This window comes from Syngnathus acus, chromosome 10, assembly GCF_901709675.1.
Source record: "Syngnathus acus chromosome 10, fSynAcu1.2, whole genome shotgun sequence".
Classification (NCBI taxonomy): domain Eukaryota; kingdom Metazoa; phylum Chordata; class Actinopteri; order Syngnathiformes; family Syngnathidae; genus Syngnathus; species Syngnathus acus.
In genome coordinates this window covers 23,700,004-23,727,319 of record NC_051095.1, presented here as the reverse complement: position 1 = coordinate 23,727,319, position 27,316 = coordinate 23,700,004, and the positions used below count along the sequence as shown (strand labels likewise).

Sequence of the window (27,316 nt, the reverse complement as noted above, 5' to 3'; positions counted from 1 at the left end):
TGGCATCTGCAAACGTTTAACGACATTTACTGAGCAAAAAAGAGACCGTCTTGCTGACACTTAAAAGAATGGAGGTTGTTACTATTTCCACACAACAATAAAGTGTTATTAGTTGTTTACTGGTTTTGAAATAGAAATACATACAATAAAAACGGACCTGTAATTGATGTAGCGCAGACATAATTCTCAGTACTACGAGTTAAGTCACGTGAAATGGTCCCCATCACTGTGTGGGCTCCTTAATTGGCCCCATGAGATACGCATCTATACCGCCTTTTGTCAGCTGGGAGCCCGAGCTGTCAATCAAACAGCATCTTTATAAGGTGCCACCCAAGCTGCGGAGTCGTGTCTTGGAATAAATCCACAGACAGACAGCCGCTCCCCTGAGATCACAGACTGGCGATCAGTACAACATTCAGAAGGGGAAATTGTTGTCCTGGCTTTTGTTTTTGTCATTTGAAACAATTTTCAATTCGTCTCATTGTTTTTTTGGGGAGAGATGAATAAACTGTCCGGAAACAATTCGACGGTGATGAACAGCTCCCTCAGCAAGTGGTCAGTCAACGATGGTGGCTCCTTCCAACATTTGGACCCTGGCGAACTGAGGGTTCTTGTGCCGGCGGTCCTGGGCATTATTTGCATCTTGGGCTTGGCTTGCAATTTGACCGCCATGGCAATCTTGTTGTCCAGTGCCCACAAGGGCAAACTGTCCCTCATCAACTCGCTCATCTTCAACCTGATATTTGCTGACGGCCTGGTGCTGCTCTTCAGCGTGCCCTTCCGGGCCGCCTCCTATTCCAAGGCCAGCTGGACGCTGGGCTGGGTCGTGTGCAAGACGTCCGACTGGTTCCTCCACTCGTGCATGGCGGCCAAGAGCTTCTCGGTGGCCATCATGGCCAAAGCCTGCTACCGCTATGTGTCCAACCCGACCAAGCAGGTGAGCATCCACCTGGGCTCCATCCTGGTGGCGCTGTTCTTCATCTGGCTGTCGGCTTGTGTGGTCCCCATCCCTCAGTGGCTTTTTGCCACGCTGCAACGGGGGCTCCACGGGCTCATGTGTGTGCTGTGGGTCCCCCCTGAAGCATGGGAGTTCATGTCTGTGTACATAAAGGCTTACCCGCTGGGGGTCTACTGCGCCCCCCTCAGCTTTTCCCTCATATACTTCTGGAAGGCTTACGGCCAATGCCAGCGCCGCTCCAGTAAGACTCAGAACCTGCGCACACAGATCAGGTCCAGAAAGCTCACCTTGATGCTCTTCAATCTCACCGTGGCCACCGCCATCCTCTGGCTGCCGCAATGGGTGGTGTGGATTTGGGAGCACCACTCGGCAGAGGGGGGATCGCAGAGCTTTGTCTCATCCCCTCCTCTTCTCATCGCCCTCTCGGCTCAGATGCTTACCTTGTCGCTGTCGCTCGTCAACCCTCTCATCGTGCTCTCCCTCTCCGAAGAATTCCGGGAGGGCTACCGCGGGCTGTGGAGGCGCCTCACCCTGCGCAAGCAACCTCCTTCCAAACCCGGACCGCACAAACCCACCTCGCTCCAGTCGCCTTGTCCCAGACCGGAGATGTCCGGCCAGCAGAGGGACGAGAGGAGCCTTGAAACATTAAGCGCCCAGCCGGGAAGCAGCGGAGATGCCCAGCTCGACCACGACGCCGCTAGAGGAGGCGACGTCGACAAAGACGGCCTCGTCTTGCCAGATGTGGAACAGTTCTGGCACGAGAGGGAGTCCGGCTCACATTTGGATGAAAATGACCCGGTGCCGTGGGAGCATCAGGACCACCAGGAGAGAAATTAACTACCAGCGAATCCTCTGAATGATCTCGGCAACATTTTTGTTCTCTTCATGAATTGGACTGCACTGCAAATTCACTGAGTTCTGTATAATCCTGTGCTCATCTTTTGGAGACAACTAAATGGAACATAGTAAGACATTGGTTATTGTTTGAAAAATGTAAACACAGACAGTAGATATTAGCCAACAATCTTCCAATCCAGGTTCTGTTTAAACTCAACGTAGTCTTTTGCCACTTTCATGTGTCCAACGCCTTTCAAATATTGATTCAGGGCTTAACTGTACAATAGACATAGCATGTAATTTGCCTGCAATGAATGGTATTAGTAAAGTGCAGCTTTTGTGAAGTACATGCACAGAGAAACATGTTAGTTAGTTAGTTAGTTCTCTTGGATATTGCCTTGCTTGGTTTCGTTTAAATGTCAGTACATTGCAATGCTTGTGGACGTCTGTGATTCCAGCCAGGTATTTTTGCATTCATGTAGTATGTGCAAGTCACCCATGTTTACAATAAAGTCATCCCTAATGAGTGAGTCTTATAGGTCATGTCTGTCAAACTTTAGATGACACACGCCAGGTCATAAATCAGCAGACGATCCCCTGCTGACATCAATTTATTAAATATATTTCCATAAGGGCATCTCTAATTAGTGCTTTTAATTGGGGCTTTTCCTCTGAACTCAGATGGAGTCCGTTCAATGGACTCTGCTCCTCATTGATCTGCACATAGCTGATAGGTCATGAGATGTCACTCAAAGTCATAAACAATATGAAAGAAAACTGTCTTGGGTTGTTGATCTGTGATGGATAACAATTTATTTTTCAAATTATGCTCCCAGCAAAATGTTTTCCACATGATTTGAAACGTTGGATGGAAAAGTTCACCCTGAATACGTATTTCTGCGGCCTCGCCTGCTTGTGACATTTCCCTTCTCATTAATCATTGATGTTGACCTTTCTTTGCCTGAAGCAAGTGCTTCAATGGGAGCAACTTAACTACAGTATATATAGTAGGTAAGCCACCTTCAGTCCCTGGAGTGGAGACTTGGCCATAAACACTGAGGGCTTTCTATGTTGGCCAGAATCCCTGATGTCCAACGGGTAATAATACAACAGTACAATTGGGATCCATAGTGCAAGCGTCTGCAGCCCATTTGTTTATAATACAGGCGCAGATGTGAGGCTGATAATAGGGATAGGAATGAAAAAAACAATCAAGCTTTAATCAGAGAGAAAATGTTTTTCAAAAGGTTGAAATAATCAACATAGAAAGTGGCAAAAATGTAATTAGTTTGGTTGCCTCTTTACTTACCTCTGGCTGTGCCCCCTCCCCTGCTGTGAGAAAAGGGCGGGGTTGTTTCATCCCTCAGCCAATTATCATCTCTTATGAATGAATCACTGCAGGAAGTGACACGCTCGTCAGACTAATTGTGCTCAGCGGGAGAGGGCCCTTGCGATTAAACTTGTCTGCATTAGCAGACAAGTGTCCTTCATATGTTGCATAGCTTCTATTAAGGATCTTGAGTGCACATTTCCATGTAGAAATGTGTGTGTGCGTGTGTGTGCTTGTGTGTATGTGTGTGTGTGTGCGTGCAGGTGCGTGTGTGCGTGTGGTCTGCGCCTGGCATTTAGGAGGCTTTTGATTAGAATACACGAAAGAACAGACCAGTAAAAGACACCTATAAAAGGATACTTATTATTTTTCAGCAATAAAAAGTTAATATTTGGTCTACAATGAATTTGATAACTTCATTATTTGGACCAAGAACGTACTAGGACTAAAGCACAGGTGTCAAACCTAAGGCCCGGGGGCCAGATACGGCCCGCCACATCATTTTATGTGGCCCGCGAAGACAAATTGTGCATCAAATTCGTGTCATTACTAGAATTGCAAATTGTCTTCACTTTTAATAATGTCTTTTTTTTTTAAATATTTGACCAATTTCTACTCATCTGATTTGAAAACGAGTTATTTGTCAGTTTGTTTTGTAGTTTTTACTGTATATAATATGAGGTGCTCATACATTTATTTGGGTTGACAGTCATAATGGCCCTCCAAAAGAAGCTATGACTACAATGCGGCCCACGAAAGAAATTAGGTTGATGCCCCTGGACTAAAGGGTGGGGTGGCCGTGTCTATCACATGGTTTGACCAGCCCGGATATAGATTGGCTTTTCGGGAAAACGCAGGCAATCTTCTGAAATTCCGGATGGCCGGAATCTACTTACTGTTGTCTGAGAATAACCTCGTGTTTTCTGGGCTCAGGTAACGACCAATCACGGCTCAACGAGCAAACACCACAGATCCAAACAGGTGAGCCGAGATTGGTCTGAGCTCTGAGCAGCAGTGATGTCATTTTCAGTTAACAGCAAGTGCCAAAAGGTACAGTATTAAGTGTACATGGAAAATAATGAAGTCATGTTACCAAATTATTAGAACACATTTTAACTGAAAATGGCTCAATGAAAAATGTATCCTTTTAAAATATGTTGCTGCAGCAAGATTGATTTATCCACATGAACCTATTTTATTCACTGGTGCTACTTTAAACAAATGAAATAAATTAATACAATTTAAATAAACTGGTCAATGGCAAATTTTAATCAGAGATGGCTTTATGTGTGTCTAAATTGATTTTTGACGCTGTTTACAAAAAGAAAGCATTTTTTGGCACATCAGGTTTTTGTTTGTTTTTAACCTACGGATTTTACTGTCCACTATCTTACTATTATTTTACAATATGCACCTGCGGTAGTTGATCTTAAGAGTATACAGTACATGGGAGTAGGATAACTGTGTACTGTATACTTACAGTAAATTACAGTTTTGATATTAAAATTACTATTTTATGAGAATAATAACAATAATCACATTTACAGTAGATGGTGCTTTTTTCCAACACACTCAAAGTGCTATGTAACAGTATTTCCCAATTATTTATGAGTAAAACAGAATATGAGTGTAAATTCACTTACAATAATTTGTTAATGTGTGTTTGATTCATTTTTTTAAAAACATTTGTTGAAGTGTTCTGTTCAAATGTCAACAAGCAAATTTCAAAAAGGTAACACTAATGTGAAACATGAAATACTTTATTGAATTCCAGTTGAAAATTCGATGTTGCAGTGCCTGAGTTTGCATAGATCTTTGGAGAAGACACAATATGGCATCTGTGTTACAACACAGTTATTTCCCAAAGTCTTTAATAGTACCTTAATCATGACACTTCCCTGTTGCAATGCTTCCCGTCAACAATAATATACACATAAAGATCAAGCGACCTATAATCTTCATTTAGACAGAGTCCATATTTGAATGAAGTAAAATAATGGTGCAATTCAAGAAGGTTTAGCAGACATGAAAAATAAAACTCTATAGGTAAGCAGCAAGGTTTTGGGTAAAACAAAAATATCACTACAGCAAAGGGTAAAGATGACAATGTTCTACAGAATGTTTACAGTATGTACAAAAGTCTTACAATAAAGCTATAAAAAATCCCAGAAAATATAAGAATGGCCTTAAAAATGACATAAAAAAAAAATTACGACACATGACTCTCATTCAATTGACATGCAACTCTTCTGAAAGGTGTCGGACTGGTCCCCTTGAGTCCAGTTCAAATTCCAATATCGTCCACCCAAAAAAAAAAACCATAAGCACTTCAGCACTGGCGTATTTTCTTAATGTAAGATATTCGATGCTTTATCAGAGGCACCAAGTTCCATCGCTACTGTAAACATTCATGTTTTTCTATTTGTTTTGGGAATAAATACTCCGGAAACTTTACACTGCTGAGATATGAAGTCATTCACATTTCTTTCCACTTGTCCACCACACACATACTACAACGTAGCCCACAGGTTCAGGTTGTCAAGTATCTTGGTTTACATGATCAGATTGATCCTTAACATCTCCCTGAAGTTCAAGATCTGTAAGAGGTGTATTGAAAATCAGGTCTTCACAACCATAAAAATCTTTTTGACAGACATGGTCATTCATTTAACATGTTCATTATTAGGATTTTACATTCCACCACATCATTCTAATATATTTGGCTGTGCAATTAATCAAAATTCAATTACGATTAAGATTATAACATTCAGCGATTACAAATTGACATAATTGTAAAAAAAAAATGATTTTTAACATGTCCAATGCAGTGTTTATTTATGCATCCATGCTTGAACTTATTTATTGTACCCATTTTTTGTTTTTTAAAATGGTTTGGTCTGAAAGTAACTCATATAGAAACGTGTGTCTAAATATTTATCATGTTTTAACATGATCTTGTTTTACAATATTCCCAAAAAATCAATGATTGTTTCAATAATCATGGTTTCGATTATTACATAATAATCATGCTAAATATTTTTTTCATAACAGAGCAGTCCTAGTTAGGAGTTGAGTTTCAAAACTGTGATTTAATTTTAATCTACCGTATCCAAGTCAAACCTGAGTGCTAGTCGAAGGACCGGCCAAACTATGAAAATAGTGAAACTTTTAGATTTGCAGAGGGAGGTTTTTTAAATGTTCTTTTAATGTATTTAATTTTGTGTTTTGGGCTCACGTCACCTCATCATCTGCTCCGTCTGTTCACATTAAACTCTCATTGGCAGATATCTGATGTGCATCTGAAGATATTTGATTCCATGAATATTTTGCATTTATGCTGCCATGACGCAAAAACAAATTGTGCCATTTAAGAGAGAATAAAATCAGAATTGGTTCACTTGAGGCACGTAATGTAAACGCAGCCTAAAACGTCAGCAGTTACCTGTTTGGCTTTTTACATCCAACAGATGGAGCCAAAGCAGCCTTTCCCATCAGCAGCGCATCAGCGGTGACCAGTTGGCCTCTTGATTGGTGCTGTAAGTCACAACAAAAAGACATGCTGTTCATGATTTAGACAAGGCTTTGTGTAAATCCACAAAATACTATTCACCGCTGCCGATCTGCTGTCAGGACAAGTCGGCGGAGGCCTGTTGGGTGGCTCGGGTCGAGGTGTGGAGGGTGAAAGTGCTGATGAAGGTGGCATAGGAGCCTGCTTTTTCCTCAGCTCAGGTTTAAAGGGAGTGTGCAAAGGCTGTCTCTGGATAAGACTCTGAGACTCACTCTGCTGTACAACCAACACCGGCACAGGTGGGGGCTTCACGGTAGGACGCACGACACCATATTTGGGCCGGGTTGGATACGCCTGGCTGAGAGGAGGAGAGACTTTTCCCTGTGGAAAAAAAAAACAAAAAACGCATTTTATAATGTAAAACGACTGGTGGTTGCTGATAATTTTGGCAGGTGGATCTCGTAAAAAAAAAAAAAAAGTATCTTGGTCTTTAACCTGTCCTCTGTTATTTGCTGAAAATCTTACCTATTCACTGTTTTGTGTGCTAAAGCCATGTCTTTCTGGCGCCATTGAGTCAGCAAGGCCTTGCCTGAGAGTGTTACCTCCATTTTTTGAAAAGCTTTAAACCATTCCAAATCTTTTTGGGCTGGCGTCAAAGTATTTTTGCAATTCGTGGTTGGGTCCAGTTGAGCTTCACCTTACAGTGGTGCCTTGACTGAAGTTGAATTCATCGTAACCACGACCATGTTTGTAAGCAAAAAACTAATTCTGAATATCAAATCATCTTTTCCCATTGAATTGAATAGAAATTAATACGTTTCAGCGCTTCTAAAAACACCAATAAACATTGTATTTTTTTTTATAAGAAAGATAGCATCCTGTGGTATTTTACATTATGAAAAGGTAATGAATCATAATTTATGCGAAACTAACAAGTTAAACAGTTTGTGCTTCATAATTCATTGGACAGTGTGCCGCTCATTTGTGTGCTTACGCATGTAAATCACCATGATGCCTAACAGGGAACTTGATCCAGAATTACGTATGTTTATACAATAACTTTCAAAAGTCACTTCTGGTGTGATTCGTTACCTGTTGGTCCGAGTTTTGTTTCTTGAGCAAGAATGTTGGGTTGGTGTGACCATTCACATGACCGCCCGCATGCGGAGGCTTGGCTTCGACTGGGACTGAACAACTGGAGGGCCAAACACAGGCACGTCCACAAAATGTTTGGACAAGTCAAGTAAAGTAGTACAAATTCAGCTCTAGATACCTCGGTACTGGTGTTGGAGTTGATGTTTTAAGTGGCTGGAGTTTATGTTTATAGCAACACCACAATCCAACAGCCAAAACAACAAAGAAAAGGACAGGAAGGACCAGTAGGACTAGAAGGAGCTTGCCTGTTGGAATACAGAGTATGAAAGGAGCGACGTTCCGATTAAATACTATTCGTACGCTGAAAGATGTCGTCTCACTGTGAGTGATGACCGGTCCGCTGTCCACACTCCCGCCCGGGCCCCTCTGGTTACACAGTGGTGGGGCCCAGCCACTCTCACAGTGACAGTTGTGGTTGTTGTTACACAACTGGCAAGAGATGAAGAGACAAGTTTTTGCAAAACAATTTCCTCTCCGAATCTTGCAGTTGTACAACATCTTAGGTCTCCAGAAGCCAATTATTGGGCCACACGATAGTACCAAAAGGAAGTTTGTCAAATATGGTTTCCTCGTATAAACAAACATATTGAATTCACTGTTAATGCATATAAATCCTTTTTTTATGATTAGGCCAGTTTTTTAATCGGGGAGTGTAATAATTGATTACCGTATTTTCCGGACTATAAGGCGCACCGGACTATAAGGCGCACCTTCAATGAATGGCCCATTTTAAAACTTTGGCCATATATAAGGCGCACCGGACTATAAGGCGCACCATTAATGCATCATGTCAGATTTTTCATCCAAATCAAATCATTCTCCAGTTTATCTTTTTTATTTCAACTTCAGACGCAACAAATTACTTTATAATCACAAAATAATGATCCATAGTCTTTTTGATTCATGATTCATAGTCTTCAGCGGGCCACTTATGATTGATTTCATGACACAATGCTTCGGGCCAGTTTAAATTTAAGAATTTGGTCCATATATAAGGCGCACCGGACTATAAGGCGCACTGTCGGCTTTTGAGAAAATTTTAGGTTTTTAGGTGCGCCTTATAGTCCGGAAAATACGGTAATTCACCTCCAAAGTGCGTTTCACAAAAAACTCACCCCATGTCCATTACATTTGGAATGGCAGTCATCAGCTTTGAGGAAAGATGCATTACGGCATTCGCCATTGAAGCAAATCTATTGAAAATGACATATGACCATTATGGATGGGCTTTTGCATTCTAAACTCAAATATTGGTGTGAAAACACAGACACTGCATAGTGATTTGATAATATTGTAGTCTCACTGAGTCATCTCCACATTTGGTGCCGGTCATAACGAGGCCTGGGTCCAGAGTGTCTCCCTGCACCTCCTCGTCTCTCTGCCCAAGCTTGTAAACGTGTGTTCCCATGCACTGCACCATCTTGTTGCCCACACTCACTGTAGTCTCGATGCGCACTGCGTTGCTCTCTATTGGCTTGGATGCTGAAGATAAACACTGAATCTTTCCGCATTTAGCATCTCTGACACAAAACAAAGAAAAGGTTTAATGTAAATCGTGAGTTGGCATAGGATAGAAAATATTGTTTGATTTCAATTAAATGATACAATTGCGACCCGTGTAGTTGTCAAATATGCATAATGTGTATTTCACCTTTCCTTACAGCTCCTGTATTTCCCAAACAGATCTTTGCCACAGTTGCCATACATGTCGCCAGCTTCATTGACCTTCTTAAAGCACACGTCGTGGGCCGGACGGCCATCTGTAAAGGACACACACAGCGAGATATTTGGCTAAGTGATGGAAAGCAGATGGCATCCCTCACTGTTCTGCGTGGGACTCCTGTGATACAACAAAGACGCCCCGGGGGAGTCGGTGTGAACTTGGACACCAGCCAACAACAAATCCTGAGGCTCTGCCAGTGATGGGAACATCTGACCTCTGCTGCAACCTTCAAGCACTTCATGTAGTACTCAAAAATAATTTGTCTACATTGAAAAAAAAAAATGTTGAACTTACTCAATTTTATTTCATTGAGTGGTTGCACAAAATAAAATCACCTTGATCCAGATGTATTTTGAAGTGGATGTATAGTCGACCTAAAAAAAATCCTGGCTCCACTTTTTTTTAGCTGTCGCTGTTAAGTCTCCTTAAAAATTATATCTGGATGCAGATTATAATTTTTGCAACCACTTGAGGAAATAAAATGGAGTAAATTCAACAAAAACCTTTTTCAGTTTATAAACCATAAATATCTTTTCATATTTAACTAAACCTTAAGAGGCTTGATTGAGCTCATGTATTTTTTCTTTCACCGTGCAGCTAAAGTACAGAAAACGTAAAGTAATGGTTGCCTGTGCCCTGTGATTGATTGCCTGACAGTCCACGGTACTCTGCCTTTTGCACAAAGCTGGGATAGGCTCTGTGACCCTAAAGAGAATAAGCAGCATTGAAAGTTAAAGTTAAAGTCCCAATGATCGTCACACACACATCTGGGTGTGGTGAAATTTGTCCTCTGCATTTAACCCATCCCCGTGTGATTTTGATCCATCCCCTGGGGGAGAGGGGAGCAGTGAGCAGCAGCGGTGCCGCGCTCGGGAATCATTTGGTGATCTAACCCCCCAATTCCAACCCTTAATGCTGAGTGCCAAGCAGGGAGGCAATGGGTCCCATTTTTATAGTCTTTTGGTATGACCCAGCCGGGGTTTGAACCCACAACCTTCCAGTCTCAGGGCGGACACTCTACCACTAGGTCACTGTGCTGGATTAAATAAGAACAATAATAATAATAATAATAATAATAGTATTTTACTCATTCCCCAAATTTGTTTTGGTTCTCAACAGGTTGGACCGGCACCACATATTTTGCAGTCCAGCGTGTTTGGAAAGACTCCAAGTAGTGCTAGAATCAACCACAAGAGGGAGCTAATGTAGCACTACAAGCTCGGGACTTGATCGTTTCCCATGGACTACTTGAACTTTCAGAAAAATAAAAGGTACCTCTGATAAATGACTTGTCAAAAGATTCTTTATGGTACATAATATGATTCATGTCAATGGGCGAACGGGTAACCCACCTCGACCCCAAAGTGAGCGGCACTGTTGCTCCAGTGTGAGGCACATGCCAGTGTAGCAGTAGGCCTTCCCATCTGCACATGATGTGCCATCCACCAGGTAGAAGTTAGCAGGGCAAGACTCAGTCTTGCCATCGCAGTACTCGGCCAAGTCACACTGGCCTGATGGGGCTCGACACAGCACTCCTGGGCTCTTCAGCTTAACAGGTAGGGGAGATTGGATGTAATGCACTGGTCACATGGCTGTCACAATGTTTACAAGGTTCGTACCTTGCAGTTATGACAACAGACACCATGAGCGCACTCGGCTCCAGCTTTTAAAGTGCAGTTGTTTGCATTACAGCAGGGACTGGTACACTCCTGAAAAGAAAATGATCGTGAGTCCTTTCATCATCAAAACTAATAGTGCACTGATACCAACGAACTGACCTCTTCCTCTCCACAGTCACATTCCTCCCCATCTTCCAGGTAGCCGTTGCCACAGCGCTGTCCTCCATACATGGCTTTGGTGTTTGGCTCGTTGAAGAGACACTTTCCACCTCCGGAGCTCAAGTAGCTCTTGAGCTCCCGCATGTTACACGTGTTAAACACTCGTGGAAATGGGTGCCTGCGAGACGTACAGTAGGCTATAAATGAAAACAATTGCATGCTAATAGGACATTTTATTAGGTACACCTGTGCAATCAAATGAGATGGACTGTAAGAGGAATATCAAATATTTGGCCCTTAAAAGATATTAATGCTCAGTTTTGAATTAATACTGTATTTACAGAACCGTGTGTATAATTTTCCATTATTATTTTTTATTTGTTGCAAACATGCTGCTGTAAAGGCCAGTTCTGCCTTGTTGGAGATCTGAACAGAGCAACAAATCAAAATGTTGACATAATTGAAGAAACACTGAAATGTGTAAGAAATGTTATTTCATGATCAGCGCTCTACTGCGAAGCATTTAAGTTAAATATGGTCGCTATATAATTAACTCAAAACTTTTGTATGACACTTCATTGTAGTTTATAATCCACCACTCGAAAAAAAAAGCCAGTGTTACCCTGTAGCAGCTGCCATGATGCAACCTCCGTCCTCAGCTTTGGCCTGGCAGCAGCCAGCGCTGTCATGACTCATGCCGAAGTTATGGCCCATCTCATGCGCCATGGTGGCGGCGACGCCAACAGCTGACTCCGAATGGTCCTTTTCCACAATCACAGGTGCAGAGACACATTTCAACGTTGATGATTTGAACTGATGCGCAGTCTCCTCATGACACTTAACTGTATGCTAAAATTCCATGTCTTGAAAATATCAAAAAAAAAAAAGATGACAATTAATTAGTTTAATAGTAAATAAACTATTTCATACACAGATTTAACTTTGTTTTACCTCATCTACGAATGACCCGGCCCGCCTGTATGTTTTAAAACTTAAACGTGGCCCTTCAGCACCTAAGTGCACACCCGATCTAAAATGTGGTATTTTAACAGGGATATTTAGACTTTTTATATCCACTGTATTTAGAGCGTAGACAAGCGCAGAAAATGTTTCCATTGAATGTGCGTAACCTTTATTACCTAAATTAACCTAAATTGTGATCGGCTATCTGTTTCTCACCGTGTTCACTCCTCCAGACTGGTATTCAGAGCACATGGCTCTGAGAGGCGCTAACCCGATGGTGGTGCCCAGGAATGACTTTCCCCTGCAGACACAAAGTGCACAATAGTTCGAGAGTTCCAGATTGGATTGAAAACTTCAAAACTTACTACCTAACAAACTTGAAACTCCTGCGTGTGATATATTGAAGTATCTCGCAAGAACAACTTCCTGTTGTCATCATCCAATTCTAACTGTCATGATCATAAATCAAGTTAACATTGAGCGGGTGGACACTGACGTGATGAGCTGAGCGTTGTCATTGTGGAGCGTGTGAAGCTGTTTGCGTCTCCAGGAGAGGAACGCCGCCAGGGTGCTGTGCGGGTTGTCGGACACGTTGATCATGTCCTGGCTGGTCCACACCTCAAGACCGATCAGCGCCACGCGGATGCTCAAAGCTTTGTAGTACTGTGCGTGTGTGTGTGTGTATATATACAGTGTATTGACATTAAGAGAAATGTTAATAAATATACTAATAGTACTTGTAGTGTGTAGACTTCACACAGAAAGGTTACCTTGTCAACTAAGTTGGCAGCTTCCAGTAATTTCAGTTGGGTCTTCTCGAGACTACTCCCATGTTTGTCAAACTGAAAGCCACATATGGTTAACAGCAAATACGACACACCCATACATTATTCTTCATTTTTCGAATGAAAAAAACTTGAGCCCCAAATAGTATGTTTAATGTTTATCATTCTAAATATATCTTTTTTGTAATGGTGTAAATAGAACTTCATTGCACAGCTTTATTAGAACGATACAAAAAACTAGAAATAGTTCTCAGCATGACACAATGCTAGCTTTATACTAATATACAGGTTATGCTCAAACAATTAAACTTTACAGAAATGTTCATGTATTTCAATAATTCAATCCCAAGAGTGAAACTCTTATTATACAAATTCATTCGTTAAAGACATACAAAATTACAAACACTTTTCAGAAGGCCAATTACTACCTAATTCTGATACGAAAATTATTTTGCATAGTTCCCGATTCTGAATTGAACTACTGAAACAAATTGAGTTTTCTACAATAGTTTAGTTTATATTGAGATGCACCTGTGCGTATGAAATACAGGGTGACCTTAATTTGTGGCTTGACCGATATTGTCATCAAATAATAATCATATACAAAACATAATATAAGATCCAGTCTCCTCCCGACCCTCAACAATCAATTTCACACAAGTGACCAAGTTCTCAAGAATCATATTTGAATTCGACTATAAATGTCTTGAAATAATTACAGTCAGCAATAAAAGAAATATCTAGTGTTCTCATGAAATCTTCTCAAGTGTTTGGCTATAAACATGCACATCTAAAATAATGACATTATTCATACCTCAGCCTTGTCTGCCACCAACAGCAGCTCCACGTATTTCATATTCAGACTCAAGTCTCTTCGTTCCTTTAATTGATTGATATCATAGTTAGAAAATAAATCTCTGGTTTCAGTCTGCACTGTATTTCTCCAGCTGACACTCACCCTTAAGCTCTGTGCTGATGTCATCCCATGGAGGAAGGTGCCAAGAGCCTCTTCGTTACTATGGCGCTGCAGACAGTTTCTAGGAGGTAGATGGAGACTCTCGGCTCGGAAAACGGCGTGCTGAGGCATTGCCGTAGAGACGGGCTCAATGAGGTAGCTGACGCTTGCGTTTAGAGAAATTAGACCCCTGAGGGAAATAAAAAGTCTGCTCACAGTCCCAATCAGCAGTTGCAAATCAACATGGATGTGCATTGCTAATCCATTCTTTTACAAATAATCGGGGGAAAAAAGACTCTAGCATAATTTATACCCATTATTGTAACATCGGTCCTATCTTTCTTTGTTTCTCATCTATTTATTGGCACTGAGAGAGTGTCGAAAGTGTAAGCTGGGGGGTTTTCGGTGGTATAACATTTCAATAAATAAAGAAACGTGGGAAAACGTTTTGTTCTCGGTAGTCATAATTTAAAAAATTCAATCGTTTATTTTAATTGTAACCAAATGTATGCTTAGATCATATCTGACAAGAGTTTAGAGGCAAAAAACATTTTAATGGGGTCAGGTACAAACTGTAGACAAAAGCAGCTCAAGCAGCTGCACTAAACATCTGGAGAGGTCTGACACCCACCCGTGCGCCCATCCACGCCTGAGAAGCTTTATTAGAATTCATGTAAATGGAGAGCAACAGGATGAAAACACAATCACACACATGTTCGTGCACACACACACACACACACACACACACACACACACACACACACACGCACGCACACACACCCACACACACACGCACGCACACACATGCACACAATACACAATGCAGAGGTCAAATCTGAACTCTGGCCTTTCTGTCTGGGGTTTGAATATGTTCTAGATGTGTATTTTCTCTCGGTACTCTGGTCCCCTCCCACATTTCCAAAACATGCATGGGAGGCTGACTGACCACTCCAAAATGCCCGTAGGTGTGAATGTGAGTGCGGATGGTTGTTTGTCTATTTGTGCCCAGTGAGTGGCTGGCAGCAGTTCAGGGTATCCGATGCCTGCTGCCCGAAGTCAGGTGGGGTCGGCTCCAACAAGACGCGACACTTGTGAAGATAAAACAGTTCAGAAAATGGATGGATGGATGGATGGATGGATGGATGGATGGATGGATGGATGGATGGATGGATGGATGGATGGATGGATGGATGGATAAACAATACAGTTAATATTTAAAGTTAATATTTAATGTTTCATGTTCAAACTGATGAATGTTGTGTGTATTCTCTCATTTTGAAATTGATGCCTGCAACACTCTCCACAAAAGGCTGGGACTGAGGCATCAAGAGTCTGGGAATGTTCAGGAATGCACACACGTGCAAACCGATTGGCTGGAAAGCCTCAATGGTTCATGAGGCTTCATTTTACCATGTCATGTCATGATTGGTATTGGGGGTGTGTTAGTGCCCATGGCATGAGTGGCATGGGTTACTGTGTAGGCACGATCAATCACGCAAGTCTCACACACAGCCGCACAATCGCGGTTGGAAGACCATCTGCAAGGGCCAACTTCACAGAGGCCAACTTTACATCAGCTGCAAGTGGAGCTCTTTTTGCAGTTTCTTACAAATGTACCAGTACAATTGTACAATTGAGCCAGTTTATGCTTCTGCCATGTAGGCCCCTCCTGTGATGAATTGAAAGAAGGTTTTTCTTACCTCAGACCTGAGCATGTGCTGACCGCCACACTGGAACCGTCTACACCCACAACCTCTCCGTGGTACAGACAGTGATTCTGGAACAGCAAAAAAAAAAAAAGAATATAAACATTCAGCTCATTAATGTACAACCGTCCCCATACTTGGTTAATCCTCATTGTCATCCACATAACTGAAACATTCCGTGTCACTTATGACAGGATTATTTTCATGTCCTCGCTGCCATGAAGGATCTCCAAAGTGTTTCACAACTTACCATGTTGACGGGGGAGAAGGACCTGCGACTTCCGTCCCGAGTATACCATATTTGCTGATATCCGGGGGTCAACAGCTGCCTGAAGAAAGACATTTCATGAGAGTAAATATTCGAACAGACATTCATTTTATTGAAGGATTTTATAGTACTGCATTTCTCAGCACTTTGTACAATAGGATCAGTCAACTCATGCTTATTCAGAAACTCTCCATGCATTTTTTTTCTGTTGAACCAATTTCATTAATAGGATTGATGTCAGAGAAAGCAGGGTAGGACACACTTAAAGATGATGCAGCAAATGGTCCAGAGCACAGTGCTGGACCATAGTTTTTTTAGTTCCAAAACTCATTGAACCATCACAATTAATGGATGGAATAACACCTCCACTATCAGTCTTGCAATGAATAATTTCAAACATCATTCCATATTGATGCAGCTGATCTGTTGATAACCGCTAGCTGCACAACTAAAGATAAATAGTCACTTGCGATACATTGTCAACAACAAAAGAGTATCTATGAAAAAACTCTGCAGAAGCTATGATGTTAAAGACCGTGATTTGATTCTAAAACATTGCTAAAATGTTTGAAGATAGATGCTGAAAACATCCAATGACTCAGAACAATTCTGTACTGAATTATTGCAAAACGGCATTAATGTCTTTTTTCCGTTTCAGTTGTCCAGATTTTTGGGGACATGCTGCAGTTAAAAACCAAGACCTTTCTGGTATGATTCGGAGTGCCACGTTTACAGACGAAACAGATGCATATCTAATTTTAGCATGCTAGCTTGTTAGCCTGTTGTCCCACTAGCTTGCTAGCTTACTGGTCAGCTGTGTTATGTAGACACACACAACACACAAAACTGGTTGAGGTGTTGATTTACTGAATGACTGATACTGGTCTGCTGACTAGCTAGCTAGCGGGCTGAGGTCATCTGAAAGCCCAAGCTTGGTTTTAGCTACAGTACGTCCCAAAATATCAACTGAAATGGGGGTGGAGTTGAATACTGTTTTGCAACAAATTAGTTCAGAGTTTTTTTCTAAAGGAAAAGTAACTTTATTATATGCAGAACCACAGCTGTGGCTAAAACGGATTGACAATTGAGCACATACTGTAAGAATGTCGTTGAGTGACATGTAAAAAGTTCTGCGGAAGATGTTTTCAGCACATTAAGTGGAAATGCCATGTCCAACAACTGGAAGGAGGGCTCTATTTTTCATGATTTTTGGAGCCTAATTGTATATCCCAGGCAAATTTTTATTCATTCAGATTGTATGGCCTATCGGCAACACTCTTACCTGCAGTGTGTCATTTTTTTAAGAACATTCCTAATTTGGTATGTTGACTTTAAATTGTTTCCAGATAATTAGGGTTAATCTAATAATATAGGTAGAAGTGTGGCGGGAATTTCAGGAAAATGTCTTGATTTTTGCAAATGGACGATCTTTATCCCGGAAATCTTCTCCCTCAAGTCAACAAATATTTTTGATACGTGTCAACAACCCCACTCCCTGCTGTACACAAATCTTACTGGGCTGAATTTTGGTCCCGGTACGTCCCCGAATATCGGCAATTTTAAAATGTGAAGAGGTTCAGATGCTATGTAAGCTCCATACAATTTGAGCAAAACTCTTAAATCTATAAAGAGAGCTTAGAGAATGTATTATTTTGACAATGGTCTTTTAAAAGAAAAATCTTAATTCATTGATGGAGCAGCCATCTGTCGATAGGGAGTGCATGGGATTGAATTTGTATTAGTAATAGAAGTGCAAGTAGTGGTAGTAATTGTAATGGTATGCACCAATAAGAATGCAACTCACTATGAATAAACTGCAACATAAATAAATGAATATGCCCTGCTGCCACCAACTGGCGAACAATTCAGCCATCTGGAAGAGGCTTCGGCGCATCCACAAGCAGTACATAGAATGGGTGGAGGGGCAGAAAATGAATCGTGTACTGCCACACGGTCAGTAATCAAACCATCTGCAGTACGCACTGTTTACGTATGATGAGCTGTGCGCATACTAAAACAGAACATGTCAAAGGTTTACACAAAGAGCGTTATACTTATCCAGATGTTTGTATGCAGTCTTCCTCCCTGTCTCAATCAACCCATCCTTCCTGTTTTCATTCACAAACTTTCCCTGCTCAACAGCTGTTTTTCTCTCTCTCCAAATAGCTCACTTCTTATTCCTTCTATCATATAGTTTTGCTAATATCCATCAAACCATCTGGAGCTATGACGCAATGAGAATAGACAAAGAAGAGATGCTGGATTAGACTGGGGTCTCAAGCACATATGGAACACATCCACGGTGCTGCTCTTCCTTTTTATTTTGGATTTCTCTTTATGCTTCTTTCACAGTCGGAAGCTTTGCAGGGGGATATCTCCTTAAATATCATTATATTCCTTTTCCTGCTCTGCCGGATGAAAAGTAGTAGAGCGCCAGAGATGAACGTTTTAGGAATTTTAGCTCTCATTCTACGTCTTCACCACTGTATAAGAGGCGTCACATACTACATCTGACTGAGTCGCAACCTAAGATTGACTTCTTCCTCATGTCAGGGGAACATTTTTAACCGTCCATCCTTTAATTTCCCTATATTAGGGTCATGGTTGAGTTGGAGTGTATCACAGCAGAGCCAATCAAAAACACATACATAGGGTTATTCAACTTCAGAGGTTCTTCTGCGTTCTCCCGAAAATCATTTTAGTCACTAATAAAAGAAAGAATGTGAACTACGGGATTTTTCTTTATCCTCCCATCAGGATTTCAAAAAGAAATGCCACTTGAAACAATGGTTGTCTGTTGATGTAATCACAAAGCGAGTACCGTAATTTTCGGACTATAAGTCGCACCGGAGTATAAGTCGCACCAGCCATAAAATGCCCAAAAATGTGAAAAAAAACATATATAAGTCGCTCCGGAGTATAAGTCGCATTTTGGGGGGCAATTTATTCGACAAAATCCAACACCAAGAACAGACATGAACGAGCAACAACAGGCTAAACGATACCGTATGCTAACGTGACAAACACAAACGAGGAGCTGAGAACGGGCCTGACGTAACATTCAGTTATTTAAAAAAAACTATTACATAAATAACACGTTTATAAAACCATCTGTGTCACTCCAATTCATTAAATCCATCGATCGTCCTTTGTCAACAATGCCGTGTGCCGCGCCGCAGTTCAAATTATTCCACAGGCCCATACAACGATATATAAACTATATTTTAAATAACTATCACATAAACAACAATATTATCAAACCATTTGTGTCACTCCAAATCATTAAATCCATCGATCAAATTTCTCGTTCTTTATGTCATCCTGGTGACAGAGGAGATGTCCAGAGGATATGGCGCTTTAAAGTGTTACTTTATTTGATTTTTTCTCTCTATTTTTCATGTTTTGAATATGTTCAAGATAAAGATATCAAAGCATGTGAAGTGATCAACTATACTAAAAATAACATGTGAAGTGGTCAACTATACTTGTAAGTAATGTGTTAATGATCAAGTAAAGATTTGTGAAAAAAAACATATATAAGTCGCTCCTGAGTATAAGTCGCCCCCCCACCCAAACTATTAAAAGAAACGCGACTTATAGTCCGAAAATTACGGTAATAGACGTTTCCAAAAAACCTGGCCAATGAGAGAACTTAAAAGGTTTGGTAGTAATGAAGCTCAATGATGTCACTGTCCCAGTCTAGCTCATTAACACTTCCTTTGGTTCCCCCGAAATATTCCCAACATGCTCTCAGCTCACATGTAATATTCACCATCGCTCATGGTGGCAGAATTACACATAAATCGAAGGATGATTGACTGGGTTTTAGCTCGGTGCTGTTTTCATAATCACACAGGATGGATGATCTCTTGCGCTCTAAATTTATTATCCTATACTGCTCCTTTGGGAGTGCGGGCTGTTAAAACTGCTAACTCATGACGTACAGGCATAACATGCCTTTAATAAAATTATATACTCACTCCTTGAGAAAAACTATTGAATTAACATACGAATTAAAATGAGGAAATCGTGTATTTGCTGCATTACAAATATTTAACTGATGTTTGGTTGCAATTTAAATTATGTATTGCTGTAAAAGCTAAGGCATAAAAAATGGTCTTTGAAATTATCTGTTCTAAACGATATGAAAATAATATGAAACAATAATTCACAGAAACACAATAAAATTAAACATATCGTTTAAAAATGGTCATGACTCATTTTTAACTTGATTCCCTGAAGATTTATCAATGTACATATGCATTATTTTTTAAATATTCATTGTTATTTATCATATGTCATTCTTATTTGGTGAATAGAAAATTTATTGATGGATAGAAAAATCAGATTCTAGGTGTTTCCACGAATTGCTCGGAAAATCTTCTAAAATTTTTCAGGGATATGAATACTTTTTAAAATCTCTTAAATTGACGTTTGAATAATTTTTTTGTCATTTTTAACTAAAATGTACTCACCCATCAAATAAAGTAAATTTGAGCGAAATTAAGTTGAGGCTTATTCAATACTTGTATAAGGAAATGTGTGTATTTAAGTTTAGCATCCAGATTACTTTTCTTTCAACTATATCTATACACAGAAAATAATATTATTTTAAATAATATTCTTTTTTAACTATATTTATACACAGAAAAATAGAAATAGGTTCAACTTGAAGCTCAACTAAGGATCGGTCGAATTAGTACACAAGAATCAACAACACAAGTATGAAAACCAAACTACCTGTATTGTACGGTGACGAGAAAGATTAAGAAAGCCAGTTGGGTAAAAAAAGGTTACTTAACGCGTATTTCTTCATTTTCCTTTATCTTACCAAACCCCTTGAGCTGAGGCTCACTTGCTCTATAACACTTTATATTGCACGCAGCACAAATGCCAATTCACTTCTGGGTCTGAATCTAAAAGCCTTTCAATTTAATTCTATGCTGCTAAATGACGCGAGCCCTCTAATGAAGACTATTTAACAAATGGGTGAATAAATGTGCAAGCCTTAGGGGACTTTGCAGAGTTTGGATGTGGTCCAGGATGAGGACAGATGCTGTGAGTGAGGAGCACATTGCTGCCTGGTCTCTCAGTGAGACAAAGACTCGGTTCAGCTTCTGTCGGGAAGGCGGGAAGCAATGTGAAAGTACTTTTGAGATAGTGAAAGGGGGGGGGGGGGGTGAAGAGAAGGGAAGGCGGTGTGGGCTAATGCATTAGGGTCAGTGGGTCGCATTCTCTCATCGTATCAGATGACATCACCGCACACAAGGACAGGGAGGCAGGAGGCCGATGCTTAGCAGTGAACGATTTATAAGCTTTGACCGCACGCCAAATCGTTCGGCCCGTGCGTTAGTCATGACCAAGCGCAGACGTCTGCAGGCTGACGTTTGAGCAGACTAAACATAAAGTGAACCAGGGACAAGCAAAGACATCTCCTACTTTCTGATCCCTAACCCCAGTAATCCACCAGGTCCAGGCTATGAGCCTTGTTTGTGTATTCTGTGAGCATTAGCTTTGTTTGTGTATGGTCACAGAGCGTGACACCAGAGCTCTGGGGAATGTCAGAGGAGAGAAAAAGAGAGGCGGATGGGCTGCCCCTTTTTTGTACGAGGTGAAGTCGGCAGGATGGGAAAGGGGACAATGATTGCCGCATCTGATGAAAGGGAGCATTTGCTTCAAGTAGGTGTCTTCCGTTATTGGTTTTATACTGCCGATTACAATACCGATCATCCATCAATGAGATTCACCGATACAGATTTCAGGACCCATCACATGGCTTGGCAGCCCGCTTTTCCATTTGAGAGCTGCTGACTGATTGTTTTAATGATTGATTAATATTTTTTTGTTGTTGATTAAAAAACAAAACAGTCTTTCCAAATCTCCCTTCGTTTGTTAAATAAAGACAGGACATCATTTCAAATTGACAGCGTTTAAAATGCACAAACATAGTATATTATGATTGAGTTGCAGCTTTGGCTGTAAGGAATGGGGGGATGAAGGGGATCACATAATGAGCTGTCGATGATCGTGTTTTGTGATCGACAATGGAACGCATTGATCAAATTATAAAGGACAATTTAAATAAATAATCCAATAAATAATAAAAACGTCTGCTATTTAGTTCAAAGTGTGGATTATTTCGATTCAGCATTTGGTACCACCTAAAAATGATTTTAAAAAAAACAGTTGCTGGACGCTATATGCTGCTGTAAATAGCTAAACTCACTCAAGGAAATCCTTGCTGCCATGTGTAACATTATTATTATGTTTTATTACATAATTAGTAATATTAGTATAAATATTACATTTTCCTTTTTTTACAGTACTTTTCCTACTCTTTGAGTCAGCAAACCAGTCCATAGCTGGCCGTTAACCAAATCACATCCGTTCATTAAGATATAAGCTCAGGCAGATGCACAAACAAATGAAAAAAGGAAGATAATAAATAAATTTAGTCTTGACGCTGTCCACCCCTAAAGAGCTGTAGAAACAATTTAACCCTTCTCATGTGTCTGAATACATTATTTTAACTATCAGAAACAGCTCTCTGACAGACGCAAACTGCTATAAAACTTGATGTTGCCCAGCACACAGCCAATTTTAATGTGACCCAACACAGAGACCTCTGTTCTGCATTAAACCCGTGTTCCGGATACAATCATAACATATTCTTCACATGACTTCTCGACTATTGACTTCACCCCAGTTTCAGTTAATTAAATTGAAGCTCGTAAAATGTTGAAAAGGTTTATGTGCCGAGAAACCAAGAAGTTGCTCAAAAATAGTTTCAAAACATTTCTGGGCAGTAATTGACTAATGTAAGACATTGAGACATGCTCTCTTTTTTTGCGTGTTTTCCTCCCCATCCAATAGCTACACTAGTGAGTGATTGATGAAGCATCCCTGCCCAGAAGGAAATATAAGAGAATGACCACCTGCTGGGAAGGGAGCACATTAGGGGGTAATTCCCCAAGGGCAAGTCAGTCAGACAGACTGGAGTCATGACTTGTTAATTGTATTTGTATGTGTGTGTGTGTGAGGTACGGTGAAGGAATGAAGGGCTTACATTAGTGTGTGTGTGAGGTACGGTGAAGGAATGAAGGGCTTACATTAGTGGTTCTTCTAATGTTCAGTGAAACCTCCGATTGCTTGTGCGTGTTTGTTTGTTACTGCACACATCTTAAGAGCGATAAATGAAAACTTGCCAAACTACCACACTGTCCATTAAATAAAACTGTCTTATCAGTCGAAAAATATCACTCTGATTGGACAGGAAGCACTCAAGACCAACAGATTGTGAGATGTTAAAGGCACAGCCTGACTTCCTGTTAGCCAAAAAGCAAACAGATCTGGTGTCAATACAACACTCTGTCGTCCAAACACATCACCGGTCATCTCCATTTGTGCAAAGTGGAGGCCCTGACATCATCCAGGTGTCAAAGCGTCAAATAAAATCTGGTCAAACAAACAAGCTAATCGCAAGCATCTCTATAAATGCCTGCAAAAATACCCGTGTCCAAAAGACTCACTGATTTCTCTCCAGGTGCAGCCGAAGGTCCTGGCCCTCCACTGAGATGTCAACTTCAGCCTCGGGAGGATGCTGGAAAAGAAATAGAAGCAACTCAGAGCTATGAAAAAAACATGTCATTGTGTCTTTAATCACCTTGTGACGTTAAGAAAGTGAGAGTGCCTCACCTCTCTGTTGGCAGACCTGCTGTGCCTGCGAGGATGCAGCCAAACGGGATAGGTGATCTCATAGCTCTCCACCGCAGCGCTTTCTCCTGCAAAAAGTTGGAGCTTCACATGGCTGCATAGTGTACACACTGGTTAGATGAATGCTGTCAAAGGGTCTATTAGAGATGAATACCATTTGAGTTCACTATATTTTTACCTTGCTGTTTGCAGTGGGTGGATGGATGAATTAGTAGTAATTACTAAATAGCCCTGCCTTAATATATATATACACCCTAACCACTTTATTTTAGTTAATTAATGCAAAGGTCTCTCCTTTGTAGCTCAGGACACAAATTAGAAAAGTGGTTCCTCTTTGGGATGTATCCAGCTATATTCTTTAACGCTTATTCTCACCTCTCAGCTGACTGGCCAAGAGGCAGGGTACATTGTGGCAGACGCCGGCCAATTAATAGGCACATAAACGCAAACAAAAGAAAAATCTTGCTGTTGTTCCTGTTTATTGTTTCGGTGATACTACATGGTTCTACTGCAGGGGCAGAGGCGTAGCCAGGAATTTTTCCAGTAGGGGCGCGCGCCCACAGGAAAAAAAAATCGAACATCACCCACGCCGTTCGCTGATCGCTAAAACAACATCCGAGTCCGGGAGGCAAACGGTGAATGGATAACATCGCGCACATAGAATAGCGCAAGCACATTCGCGCAAGACCGAAAGAAAAAAACGGCATGAAAATGAAGAATCGAAAAAGCTCGATTTTTTTTTTTTTTTTCAACCGGGGCGCAGGGAGTCCTAACCGGGGCGCCGCCCCGGCTCGCCCCGGCTTGGCTACGCCTCTGTGCAGGGGTGTCAAACTCTTTTTTTTCGCGGGCCGCGTTGCAGTCATAGCTTCTTTCGGAGGGCCCTTATGACTGTCAACCCAAATAAATGTATGAGCACCTCATATTATATACAGTAAAAGCTACAAAACAAACTGACAAATAACTCGTTTTCAAATCAGACGTGTAAAAACTGGTCAAATATATAAAAAGAAATATATTATTAAAAATGAAGACAATTTGCAATTCTAGTAATGACACGAATTTGATGCACAGTTTGTCTTCGCGGGCCACATAAAAGTATGTGGCGGGCCGTATCTGGCCCCCGGACCTTGACTTTGAGAGCTGTGTTCTACTGCTTTAATGGCAAGGCACGTGCATTATTTACATTAACAGCTGATGTAATAGCACACCACTTGTCTATTGTGGTACTACTAGTACATTGCTGGGATATTTCTGGAAGCACCACAGGAATGATGCTATATCCAAAACCAGTTGACTTTGCACTATGTAGGATTAGATTGTAGATTGCACATAGCGAGGGCATGCTGCCACTTTTGTCAAAAGCGATATTATCTTAAGACCACTGAGTGTACAAGCAGCAATTTTCCTCATGCAACTTTTATAAATACCCTACCTCTTTAATGCATTTAACTGTTTAAGGCTACATAGAAGTCACAGTCTATTGCTTCCTTTATATTATTATGAGCGTCAAATGCAATGAAGAGTGAACGCACCTTCGATAATTCAATTTATGGATGTAAACAAGAGAGACTCACGTCGGCCAACAGCGGCTTGCGCCGCCGACTGAACCCAGTGGAGGAGCGCTAGGAGGCAGAAGCACAAGAGAGAGGATGGCGCGCCATGGAGAGGACGCGGAGGAGGAGGACGCATCCTAAACGCAAGAGGCTCCAAGTCGACTCGGACGGGAGAGACATCAATGTACTCGCTGGCTGAGATTGCTCACATCCGACCCAAGGAGATTCTCCGTCGGTGTGACATGACGAGGTGCCGCTCCTCTGGGGGATGATGGACATTCTGCTTGAGCCCTCCCCTTCAAGTGCACGCGCGTTGACACGCATGCGCGCGTCCAACCAAGACAAGACATCGCTGTATTTAGCGTTCAACAAGACATCACGACGGGTAGAAATCCGAATGATAAAAAACGATACTGTTTACTTTTGAAGTGGTTTTCCAGCAATATTTCCACACAATAATTTGAAAAAAAGTGCAACTCTATTAATACAACTTCATTAATACATATCATTGCCAGTGTTTACATTTTAAAATGACCACTTTTTCAACACTGCTAGAAAATCATAACGTCCCATCACCGCGGAGATCTTTTTAGAACAGGCCACCTCGTTTTACGACCCCTGCTTAGAGAATCTGTGGTCTTCTTTTTTGCTCTTGAAGTCATTTCTACAGTACTTATACGTACTGTAGTTGTAAAGTTTAAATTAAATTATGCAGCTCTTATAAAGCTCTTCTTTACTGGCAGTCGGGATTATCAAATTGAACTTTTATCGGTTTAACTGTTATCCCTCAAAATAATATCAACAATTAAATGTGTCTTTGACACATCAGAAATTAGAAGTAAGATCAGGTATTAAATTAGCTGAATTATTATTTTGTGGTGTCCAAGTACAAAAAAAGATCACTGCACCTCTAACAGTACAATGGAACATATTTTGTTGATGGTAAAACATGTACCTTTATTCATTATAACTCCAAAACTGTAATTGCACAATATTATTTCATACACCTAGTGGACACCTGGTACTCACGGATTAGTAACATCTCCGGCCACTACATCGGGAAGTAAATATGATATTACGAACAAGTTTCAACCTGCGAGCTCAAATGTAACCGCATAGTGCCTTTAAATAAGTGATCCACTTGCCAGAAACTGTCGAGTTTGGCTGTGTGCCAAGTGAAACATCTGAACGCAGCTGCATTTTTTCTTTTCTTAGGATAGTAAGCATAGAAGTGCATTAAGCAATGCAACATTAATTCACTGGTCTTACAGATCTGAAACAGTTGTGGGTTACAGTATCTTGAAAGAGCTTGCCCCACCCCAAAGTTAAGCACTGAGTGAGCCTACAACAGAAATGAAATCCAGCCGGGTTGATCCGCAGCAGCCATTCATATTGAGACGGTCATTCGGAAGTGCAATGATAAATATGCCACACACATGTCAGGGGGATCGAGTGTACTCGGGGTGTGTGGAGGTATTCTTAGCACTGATGGCCCACAAATCCATTCACTTCTCTAAATGGCATTCTGGCAGTGATACAAGACTGAGCGCTTGTGCCAAGCATTTTAGTGTCTACTTGAAACACACTGTGGGAGGTATGTGACACAATTTAGAATGTCATATGCAAATATCGGCGGCCCAAACACATGCTTTAAGAGATCTTTTAGTTTTGATATGATAAGATGTGAGTGCATGATACCATGGGTTGAGGTAATCACTTAGCTTTGCCCTTCTATGATGGTTTGACCTTTTGTATATACGCACAAACGTGCAGTTAGTGGACTTTTTGGGGTCAAGTGAAGACCAGTATCAAAACACAAATAATGATTACTTAAAATAATTTGGCACACCACTGCAACAAAATCCTTTGCTGGTAAAAAAAAAATAAAAATGTGTGACATACGTGCAAGGGGCACAGAGGAACTGTGGGTGGATTTGGTTGTCAGACTCCCAGCATGCTAACACAAACTATTCCTTGGCTCACTTTGATGAGTTCATAATAAATCATTGTGATATGAAACATGTTTGTAAGGGCCACCACTGTACATGATGTTGCTTGCGTTAGGTAAACAAATTGAATGTCCA

At 40.9% G+C, this 27,316-nt stretch overlaps 2 protein-coding genes across 2 annotated transcripts; one reads left to right on the top strand and one right to left on the bottom strand.

Moving 5' to 3' along the window:
• The first annotated feature begins 368 nt into the window (after nt 1-368).
• gpr151 (G protein-coupled receptor 151) lies at nt 369-2,323 on the top strand. The gene has a single exon (XM_037260970.1). The coding sequence runs from the start codon at nt 500-502 to the stop codon at nt 1,793-1,795; it is 1,296 nt and encodes a 431-aa protein (XP_037116865.1). The 5' UTR covers nt 369-499; the 3' UTR covers nt 1,796-2,323.
• Nucleotides 2,324-4,864: 2,541 nt separating this feature from the next.
• Nucleotides 4,865-25,515, bottom strand: adam19b (ADAM metallopeptidase domain 19b). The gene is made up of 23 exons (XM_037262202.1): nt 25,254-25,515; nt 23,662-23,747; nt 23,496-23,566; nt 15,949-16,027; nt 15,693-15,769; nt 13,996-14,182; nt 13,852-13,917; nt 13,023-13,094; nt 12,749-12,915; nt 12,469-12,553; nt 11,912-12,051; nt 11,290-11,467; nt 11,131-11,220; nt 10,864-11,059; nt 9,440-9,548; nt 9,092-9,308; nt 8,904-8,981; nt 8,109-8,217; nt 7,907-8,033; nt 7,726-7,828; nt 6,736-7,014; nt 6,568-6,659; nt 4,865-5,722 (listed from the first exon to the last, which is right to left on the bottom strand). Exons 1-23 carry the CDS (start codon nt 25,366-25,368, stop codon nt 5,716-5,718), a joined length of 2,730 nt encoding a protein of 909 aa, XP_037118097.1. The 5' UTR covers nt 25,369-25,515; the 3' UTR covers nt 4,865-5,715.
• Nucleotides 25,516-27,316: the final 1,801 nt, after the last annotated feature.

Excerpts from the sequence above, each read along its gene's own strand:
- gpr151 (XM_037260970.1), top strand. The coding sequence starts at position 500 with ATGAATAAACTGTCCGGAAACAATTCGACGGTGATGAACAGCTCCCTC.
- adam19b (XM_037262202.1), bottom strand. The coding sequence starts at position 25,368 with ATGCGTCCTCCTCCTCCGCGTCCTCTCCATGGCGCGCCATCCTCTCTC. Across the intron at positions 13,095-13,851 it reads TGGTGGCAGACAAGGCTGAG|TTTGACAAACATGGGAGTAG; the intron begins GTATGAATAATG and ends TGTGGCTTTCAG. Across the intron at positions 7,015-7,725 it reads AACAAAACTCGGACCAACAG|GGAAAAGTCTCTCCTCCTCT; the intron begins GTAACGAATCAC and ends TTTTTTCCACAG.